This window comes from Puntigrus tetrazona, chromosome 3, assembly GCF_018831695.1.
Source record: "Puntigrus tetrazona isolate hp1 chromosome 3, ASM1883169v1, whole genome shotgun sequence".
Lineage (NCBI taxonomy): Eukaryota > Metazoa > Chordata > Actinopteri > Cypriniformes > Cyprinidae > Puntigrus > Puntigrus tetrazona.
The window spans coordinates 18,035,467-18,045,069 of NC_056701.1; the positions used below are offsets into that span (position 1 = coordinate 18,035,467).

General features: G+C 37.4%; 2 protein-coding genes across 3 annotated transcripts; both read right to left on the bottom strand.

Annotated features, from left to right (window-relative positions):
* Positions 1-43: 43 nt before the first annotated feature.
* Positions 44-9,121, bottom strand: LOC122333861 (enoyl-CoA delta isomerase 1, mitochondrial-like). Of its 2 annotated transcripts, XR_006248684.1 has the most exons (8): positions 8,976-9,121; positions 8,454-8,573; positions 8,246-8,373; positions 8,023-8,169; positions 7,786-7,907; positions 7,237-7,415; positions 6,933-7,153; positions 44-598 (listed from the first exon to the last, which is right to left on the bottom strand). XR_006248684.1 is itself a non-coding variant. In XM_043231696.1 (7 exons), exons 1-7 carry the CDS (start codon positions 9,016-9,018, stop codon positions 6,990-6,992), a joined length of 903 nt encoding a protein of 300 aa, XP_043087631.1. In that variant the 5' UTR covers positions 9,019-9,121; the 3' UTR covers positions 6,875-6,989. The 2 variants fall into 2 exon arrangements, 1 of the variants encoding a protein (XP_043087631.1); XM_043231696.1 differs by lacking the exon at positions 44-598 and having other exon boundaries at positions 6,875-7,153.
* LOC122333872 (enoyl-CoA delta isomerase 1, mitochondrial-like) lies at positions 592-2,730 on the bottom strand. The gene is made up of 7 exons (XM_043231711.1): positions 2,607-2,730; positions 2,061-2,180; positions 1,835-1,962; positions 1,611-1,757; positions 1,400-1,521; positions 908-1,086; positions 592-819 (listed from the first exon to the last, which is right to left on the bottom strand). Exons 1-7 carry the CDS (start codon positions 2,647-2,649, stop codon positions 656-658), a joined length of 903 nt encoding a protein of 300 aa, XP_043087646.1. The 5' UTR covers positions 2,650-2,730; the 3' UTR covers positions 592-655.
* Positions 9,122-9,603: the final 482 nt, after the last annotated feature.

The following is a 9,603-nucleotide window of genomic DNA, read 5'->3' on the forward strand; positions in this document are numbered from 1 at the left end:
ATTTTATTTTTATTTACACTTTTATTCAGAAAAGTCAATTTAATAACAACAAAGAAATGATGCATTGAATTAAATTGAATTTTAGAAAAACACTACAATAGCAGCACAATAGTATAAATAAAATATATCATGTATATAAAATATTTGTATTTTTGGTTACATTTTAAGGGGTTCTTCTTATAGTATAATTACATATAGTATAAACACATATGTACTGAGTAATATTAATTATTGACACACTATAGAATTTGGTTAGGGTTAGTTGCTTGTAATTACGCATAATCTACCATTATTAATACAGCAAGTATATGTGATGTGTAACAAACATACTGTACAATTTTTCAGTAAAGACAAAAGCTAATTAGAAATTAGATAAATACTATTAAAAAAATAATAAAATCAAGCATCTATTAGACATTATCTAGACACTTCCCCTTATGCATATACTGCATGCATATCTTCATGGTTAATAAAACAACGTTATGGATGAGCTATATGTCTACTATATGCATGCTAAAAAATTCCCATCCCATTTTGGTTTCAAAATATTTTAATTGCAAAAAAAAAGTTACCCTCTCATAACATAGGAGAGGGTAATGTGACAAACAGTGACACTGATACCCCCCATAAAGGCAATGTCAGGCACGTTTGCTCCTTAAGACCTCTTCTTCAGCATCTCCATGTATGCACCAAGAGATTTCTGGATGGAGTCTTTGGTGATGAAACTGACAAAGTTTGTGATGTCAGGTTCTCGGTTTGCAAGAAGTTTATCTATTGTAGGTTTTCTCATCATGGACTTAGTTATCTGACGGGCATGATCTGTAGAAAAAAACCAAAAAACTATGTTAATAAAATGTACTATAACCGACAAAGATATCATATTTCAAAGGAAGATAATACCATTTACCTGGGATTGCCAACCATTTTTTCATGGTCTCAGTGGCTGCACTAAGAACTTTATCCTCAGGAACAAGCTCATCCACCAAACCAATCTTCAGGGCTTCAGGAGCAGGGTACAGTAAACCAAGCTGAAGACCCTTCTCGGTTTCTCTTTGGCCCACAACATTTGTCATGGAGTCCTTCAACCTAAGTTATAAAATTGTTGTTTAGGACTATTCTGTGTTCCCGCAGGTACTGTATGCTTACATTTTGTTAAACTTGACAATATTATCCACATTTTCATTTTCAAAGGATAACAGTAGTCTAGTAGGAAATGCACATCACAAAGTATTTTTAAGTCCATTTGAGAAGACAGTTGTACGCTTGTTGTTTGGATTATTTCAGGTCTACACCACAATTTAATTCAGATCACATACTGGATTATTTGAGTGAATTTGTTGTGGCTCCCAAGCACATACATTGAATTAAAACAAATTATTAAAAAATTAATAATACTCACCAAAAAGGTGCAACCATACCAAGCTTTGTTTCATTGAGGCCGATGTTATAGCGGGGATTATCAGCCATGATCCTATAGTCACAACACAAAGCCAACAAACAACCACCTGCGGGACTTGAGCCCTAAAAACAACAATTACATTATTCATTCATTTTTTAAACAAAAAGCCATTTATTATAAAACAGTAGGAAAGATGTATAGTGACACTCACATTGATAGCAGCGATCTTGGCCTTGGTTGATCCATAAAGTTTAAGCCACACCTCCTGTAACGCCTTCCAGAATTCTGCACAGTGCTCTGGGCTCGTTTTATACATTTCCAAAATATCTAACCCTGCAGAAAACACCTTAGGCTGGGCCTTTAATGAAGAAATCATTAAAGTCATGAAACGGGCTAAACTTGATTGCACAAAAGCCGATGTTTCTGATGACTCACAGATGTTATGATCACACCTCTGCAGCTTCTGTCCAGCTCAAATTTTTCTAAATTAATAGCAAACTCAGTCAAAAAGTCAAGACTGAGGCTGTTGACAGGAGGATTTTGGAAATGCATTATGGCAACACCTTTAAGAAAGAGCAAAAAAAAAAACATTTCTTGAATTTTTATTATAAATGTGTAATTGCAACAGGTTCGGAAACCAATTATTTATTAATATGCTTACCATTACTACTGTCCAGGTCCACTTTAATGTTTGAGGATGATGAATATCTGTTCGATACAACGTGTGGCAGAGCACAGATTCTCCCATGACAGCTGTTTCCAGACAACAGTGACACAAATCCTGGAAGTAAAATTGCTAATATTAAAGCCAGTATTGCTAAAAACTAAAAGCCAGCAAAACACAGTGCATTTATTTGACTATTGATTACACTTGAGTAAAATACTCTACTAAGCAAGAGCACAGTGTTGTATTTTTATGTGCGCCCTTATTAAAGGACATTGTGTTCATTTCTTACTTTTTACAAACCAATAACAAAAAACTAAACAAAACATAAAAAACTATCATAATATGGGTCGCAATATAATGATTTCCTACTTTCTTTCTAATCTGAAAACTACAGGGAAGCACAACTCTTTGGTAGTCTGCTGACCTTTGCCTTAATTTCTCAATGAACGCATTGCTATTGCAAACTTCATTCGGGAAAAAAAGGCCACTGCAAAACAGCAAAGATATCAACAATTTCAGATAAGACATGACCACCCCTACCAGATGAGCTGAATTTGGTAGAATGTCTTAATACTGATGCCATCTTGCCAGCTGAAAAGATACTGCTAAATCGTTAAATGTAAACTTACAAATAAGTGTTGCCAGATCTCTCAAGAAAACTACAAAGCATCCTCAAAATGATTGACTTTCCCCAAAACAAGACAACATGGCATTTTCTGCAAATAATTTAGCTAAATGGAGTTTAAATACTTATATTTAAAAATACATGTGTACAATTCTTTACTGCGACTGTACATTTTTATTAGAATATTTTAAATCTGAAGACTCTTTAAAAGGAGGACGTGGCAACATCGTCTTCCTTTAAAAGGACGGCTGTCGTGTGGCTGGTGAGTGCGTCAATCATTCAAAGAGCCAATTATAAAGTGTGGTTTCTATGAGGTGTGATTTATGTATGGAAGACCAAAAGGGTCATAATTCGCCATTAACCTGTTCTTATTGTGTGTTTTTTTCTTTTTCATTTTTTAGTAGACGACATAAAAACCAGCCCCTTCTTTCCTATGAGGTTCCCTTTGTGCCAAAAATAAGTCGATCGTTTTGTACTAGTTGTATTTGTCTACAGTCCTTGCTTACTTGTTCAGGTAAACCAGTAAATGTTAGCGTGTATTTTGTCCGTTGACGTTGTCTTAAGCTCTCGTCTTACCTGCTTTTTTCTTTGTTGTCCTTTTTTGTCGTTTTGTTCTGTCGTGCTGTTTTGTCATCCTAACTGTTGTCTAATTCTGTCTTGTTCTGTCATAACTCATCTTGATCTGTCGTGAAAACTTCTGTCATCCTTACTGTCGTCGTGTACTGTCGTCCTAACTGTCATCTTATTCGGTCGTCTGTCATCATAACCTTCAATAGTTTGGTAAAGTTAGTTTCAAATGTCATATTTGACTAGGCTGCTTTAGGGACTGTAGATCTACAAATTTACCTCACAGTAAAAAACTAATTCCAATAATTCATTCAAATTAGTGTTTCTAGGACTATAGTAAATGCCTAGTGGCCAAACTGACTAAATATATTTTGCCAATATCTCGCCTTAGACCAAACGTCCAAGATCACCCTTGCTATCTGTACAGTGCACAAATATTTTGATGAAAATAAGCTGCTGGATTTTTTTTTCTTCATGTTTCAAAGGTTGTAGTTTGTATCTATTTAAAAAAACATACTGCAGGTGAGAGCTTGCCAATATTTAATTTACTGTATGTACAGTGGGCAAATATTTTATGCAAAAATTACAGTAATTTACCAATACTTTTTGCATGTTCCAAAGGATGTAGTTCGTAGATACATAACTGATAGATTAGACTTAGATTTTGTCAATACCTCCTGTTGTATATGTACACAATTATTTCCATAAAAAAAAAGCTGCATGCAAAGTTGTTTTTTTTTTTTCCATGTTGCAAAGGTTGGGCAGATGTGTAATAGTCTGTCAATATCTCATTTAATGTATATGTATAGTACACAAATATTTTTAGAAACAAAACTGCTGTAATTTATCCAAAGGATTTGTTTATGTTCCAAAGGTTGTAGTGCACTCTTAGTCAGTATTGGATTATTTTCAAATAGTAATTAATTACAATTATTAAATGTATCATCAATATTGTATTTAAATTACTCTGAAAAGTAATTTAGTTACTCAATAAGTATTAATAATTATTGATTCTTATAAGTAACTTGCGCAAAGGTGAATTCATATAATGAGCTCAGATACGGGAAAGATAATACGTCCTTTTAGTTTCATAGAGGGGCAAAGAAGCTGCATTAAATTTTATCTGTAGTCTATATTATGCATAAATATTTTTTTTGGAAAAAAGTAGTGTTTTCTTATTTGCAAGACTGACTTACTACAAGTTAGAGTACAGTTATCACCAAGAGGGTTTTATCATGTTTCGAATGTTGTACTATCTTTAGTCAGTGTCGCCCACTAGTAATTTACCAATAGTTTTTTTGTTTCATGTTCTAAAGTAGTGTTACTCAACGGGGGAGGTACTGCCTCCCAGTGCTATTCTTCAGACTTCTTCAGGCCCCCTTCATCCGTAGACCACAGATGCCTCCAAGACAGGCTGGGGCGCTACATGCAATGGGCAGGCAGTCTCAGGGCTCTGGACAGGGCCTCACCTGCTTTGGCACATCAATTGCCTAGAGCTATTGGCAGTACATCTAGCTCTTCAGGCCGCTGCTGCAAGACAGGCACATATTGGTCCATATGAACAATACTGTGACTGTGTTGATGATCTGGAGTCGATTCAGAGAGACTCAGGTCAACATGTTTGCTTCTGACAAATCCTCCCATTGCCAGCCATTTTATTCCCTAACCGAGGCTCCCCTCAGCACGGACGCAGTCGCTCTATGAAAATATGCATTCCCCCAGTGAGCCTGCTCGCACAGATTCTGTGCAAGGTCAGTGAAGACGAGGAACAGGTTTTGTTGGTTGCTCCATACTTGCCCACCCAGACTTGGTTTTCTGAACTCAATCTCCTTGCAACAGCCTCTCTACTCTGAGGAAGGACCTCCTTTCACAGGGGCTTGACACCATGTGGCATCTGCATCCAGACCTGTGGAACCTCCATGTGTGGCTACTGATCGGGACGCGGCAGACTTAAGTGATTTGCCACAGGCTGTGGTGAACACTATTACCCAGACTAGAGCTCCCTCTACGAGGCAAGCTTACGCCCTGAAGTGGAGTCTGTTCGCAAACTGGTGTTCTTCTCCTTGCAGAGAAGACCCCCGAAGGTGCACAATTGGAGTAGTGCTCTCCTTCCTGCAAGAAAGGTTGGAACATAGGCTGTCACCCTCCACCTTGAAAGCCATTGCAGCCCATCATGATGCAGCAGATGATTTCTTAGAGAAAGCACAATCTCCTTGAGAGGTTCCTGAGGGGTGCCAGAAGATTCTTCCCTAGTGCCCTCATGGTATCTCTCGGTTGTCCTGGCTGGACTTTAGAAAGGTCCCTTTGAGCTGCTGGAGTCAGATGAGCTTAAGTTCCTGTCTGCTAATGCAGCACTCCTGACAGCGGTCACTTCTATCAAGAGGGTCAGGGACCTCCTAGCATTTTCGGTAAGTGAAGAGTGCCTTGTGTTCGGGCTGGCCTACTATCATGTAGTCCTAAGACCCTGGCCTGGATACATGCCCAAGGTTCCCACCACGCCCTTTAACGAACAAGTGGTGAACCTGTACTGTACAGTACTGGGTTAGGTGCTCCATATAGCTGATATAGGTGCTCCATATAGCTGATGTGTATCTTTCACGGTAAGCTTTCCTCTTGTGAACCCGTGTCTTCCCTTGACAGTCGTTCCTTGTATGCTTACAGCCCCCATTGGTCAGGATGTGGTCTACGTAGGATGTGGTCTCCTTGGAAGGTTGGAAGTCCTTCCAGTAGAAGTCTTTACTAACTCAGGAACAGTGGGTCGGCTTCTCCAGAAGTGCTCTCCGGTAGTAACGAGTTCAGGTTGTGACATTTTCCATTGGACTCCAAACTGTTGTCACAACATCGTGACAACTTGTGGCCTCCATTCCCTCCATCAGGAAATGAGGGTTACGTACATAACCAAGATGTTCCTTCTCAGCAGATATACAATGCAATGCTATAGCTTGATGTGTTGTGCCGTCATGAAAATAAACAACAAAAAGAACATTTTTCTTCAGTATCATTTTAAAGCTATAAGAAATATGTGATTGAATGTGATTCACAACTCCCCCCTCCATTCTTGCAGTTTTATTGCCTAAATCTGAACACTAAAACACATGGTGTACAAACTATTTTTATTAAACTTTTATGCAACTTACGTCATACGCCAAAGCCAGCCAAGAAGCCAGAACTCAGCGCTCTTGTGGGAAAAAAATGGAAGTCAAGTTATTCACGTTATGATTTTAAAACTGTAAATATTTTTGTTACAAAACCCCATCAATCTGCTTTAAAACATATGTGATAACCCCCAAAGGTGTATGGGTTAATTTTACGATGCATATATGTATCTATGGTACTTCAAAATAATGGCTGCTATCCACAAGCATTACCAAGCTTGGAAGAGCCAGGATACATTTTCAAAAAACTCAAGACTGTTTGTCTGAAAGAAGAAAGTCATATACACCTACAATTGCTTGGGGGTGAATAAAATATGTAGCAATTTTAATTTTTGGGTGATCTAGACACTTCCACTTATGCATATACTGCAAGGACAATTTTAAATCTTCATGGTCAAAAAAAACTAAGTTATGGATAACCTATATGTCTACCATTTGCATGCAAAAAAATTCCCATCCCATTTTGGTTTCAAAAGATTTTATTTGCAAAAACAAAAACATAAGATAGGAGAGGGTAATGTGACAAACAGTGACACTGATACCCCCCATAAAGGCAATGTCAGGCACGTTTGCTCCTTAAGACCTCTTCTTCAGCATCTCCATGTATGCACCAAGAGATTTCTGGATGGAGTCTTTGGTGATGAAACTGACAAAGTTTGTGATGTCAGGTTCTCGGTTTGCAAGAAGTTTATCTATTGTAGGTTTTCTCATCATGGACTTAGTTATCTGACGGGCATGATCTGTAGAAAAAAAAAACTATGATAATAAAATGTACTATAACCGACAAAGATATCATATTTAAAAGGAAGATAATACCATTTACCTGGGATTGCCAACCATTTTTTCATGGTCTCAGTGGCTGCACTAAGAACTTTATCCTCAGGAACAAGCTCATCCACCAAACCAATCTTCAGGGCTTCAGGAGCAGGGTACAGTAAACCAAGCTGAAGACCCTTCTCGGTTTCTCTATGGCCCACAACATTTGCCATGGAGTCCTTAAACCTAATTTATAAAATCTCTGTTTAGTACCATTCTATGTTCCAGGAAGTTCTCTGTGCATTTTGTCAATTCTGTTTGCATGACTCCTAAACTTGACAGTTTGTTCCACATTATTATTTTCAAAGGATTTTTATAACAGTAGTCTAGTAGGACATCATCACAAAGTATTTTTGAGTCCATTTAAGAAGACAGTTGGTTGCTTGTGTTTTTTCCTATTGATTGCATTATTTCAGGTCTACACCACAATTTCACTCGGATCAAACTAAGTCAGATCAATTGAGGTGTTTACATGAAGGCTTTTCAATCCGATCCTATTCCAATCTGAAGTACATAAATTGTACTAATCAGAAAAAAAAGCATCAATAATACTCACCAAAAAGGTGCAACTATACCAAGCTTTGTTTCATTGAGACCGATGTTATAGCGGGGATTATCAGCCATGATCCTATAGTCACAACACAAAGCCAACAAACAACCACCTGCGGGACTTGAGCCCTAAAAACAACAATTACATCATTCATCTCACAATTTGACTTTATTTTAAACAAAAATCCATTTATTACAAAAATCCATTAATCCTACAGTAGGAAAGGTGTATATTGACACTCACATTGATAGCAGCGATCGTGGCCTTGGTTGATCCATAAAGTTTAAGCCATGCCTCCTGTACAGCCTTCCAGAATTCTGCACAGTGCTCTGGGCTCGTTTTATACATTTCCAAAATATGTAGGCCTGCAGAAAACACCTTAGGCTGGGCCTTTAATGAAGAAAACACACTGTCAAGAAACGGGCTAAACTTGATTGCACAAAAGCCGATGTTTCTGATGACTCACAGATGTTATGATCACACCTCTGCAGCTTCTGTCCAGCTCAAGTTTTTCAAAATTAATAGCAAACTCAGTCAAAAAGTCAAGACTGAGGCTGTTGACAGGAGGATTTTGGAAATGCATTATGGCAACACCTTTAAGAAATAGAGGAAAAAAAACTTTTTTTTTAATACATATGTAATTGCAACGGGTAATTATTTATTAATATGCTTACCATTGCTACTGTCCAGGTCCACTTTAATGTTTGAGGATGATGAATATCTGTTAGATACAACGTGTGGCAGAGCACAGATTCTCCCATGACAGCTGTTTCCAGACAACAGTGACACAAATCCTGGAAGTGAAATTGCTAATATTAAAGCCAGTATGTAACATGTTAATTTGCATTTATTTGAAAATTGATTACACTTGAGTAAAATACTCTACTAAGCAAGAGCACAGTGTTGTATTTTTATGTGTGCCCTTATTAAAGGACATTGTGTTCATTTCTTACTTTTTACAACCCATAACAATAAAAACAAAACAAATAACGTAACATAATATGCGCCATAATATAAGTTCCTGCTTTCTTTCTAATCTGAAAACTACAGGGAATCACAACTCTCTGGTAGTCTGCTGACCTTTGCCTTAATTTCTCAATGAAACGCATTACTTTTGCAAACTTCATTCGGGAAAAGAGGCCACTGCAAAACAGCAAAGATAGCAACAGTTTCGGATAAGACATGACCACCCCTACCAGATGAGCTGAATTTGGTAGAATGTCTTAATACTGATGCCATCTTGCCAGCTGAGAAGATAATGCTAAATTGCTAAATGTAAACTTCACTGCTTACAGACGCGTGTTGCCAGATCTCTCTAGGAAAAACAGATAAACTGCACTAAACAAAACATTCTCAAAATAAGTTACTTTCCCCAAAACGAGGAAACGTCGTATTTTCTGCATTTATTTTTTAAAAACCTATTCTAAAAAATAAATGTATACAATTCTTCACAGCGACTGTACATTTTCATTAGCCTATTTTAAATCTAAAGACGCTTAAAAAAGTGGACATGGCAACAAGGAGGCGTGCATACGGTAACATCGTGTGGCTGGTGAGTGTGTCAATCATTCCGAGAGCCAATCACCAAAGCTGTACATAACAGTTGATTGTGATTTAGCTACTTGGGTTCATGTATGTCAGGGATGACTCAAATCAAGTCAAACTATAGGTTTATTTTTACTCTCGGTTCGTCTGTTAGTGAACAAATATGAACTTTTCCTTGAAACTTTTCTTTATTTCTATTTTTGTTTTGTTTGTTACGTTTTTCAATGCCAGCCATTACTGCAACGTGTTGTTTTACATTTAATAAGCTAAGCTACTACA

What these genes read in the sequence shown, in the direction of transcription:
- LOC122333872 (XM_043231711.1), bottom strand. Translation starts at nt 2,649, where the DNA reads ATGGCATCAGTATTAAGACATTCTACCAAATTCAGCTCATCTG. An exon ending in TACCAAATTCAGCTCATCTG is followed by an intron (nt 2,181 to 2,606) that starts GTAGGGGTGGTC and finishes TTTTACTTCCAG; the next exon opens with GATTTGTGTCACTGTTGTCT. An exon ending in CCAAGATCGCTGCTATCAAT is followed by an intron (nt 1,522 to 1,610) that starts GTGAGTGTCACT and finishes TGTTGTTTTTAG; the next exon opens with GGCTCAAGTCCCGCAGGTGG.
- LOC122333861 (XM_043231696.1), bottom strand. Translation starts at nt 9,018, where the DNA reads ATGGCATCAGTATTAAGACATTCTACCAAATTCAGCTCATCTG. An exon ending in TACCAAATTCAGCTCATCTG is followed by an intron (nt 8,574 to 8,975) that starts GTAGGGGTGGTC and finishes TTTCACTTCCAG; the next exon opens with GATTTGTGTCACTGTTGTCT. An exon ending in GGACCTGGACAGTAGCAATG is followed by an intron (nt 8,374 to 8,453) that starts GTAAGCATATTA and finishes TATTTCTTAAAG; the next exon opens with GTGTTGCCATAATGCATTTC.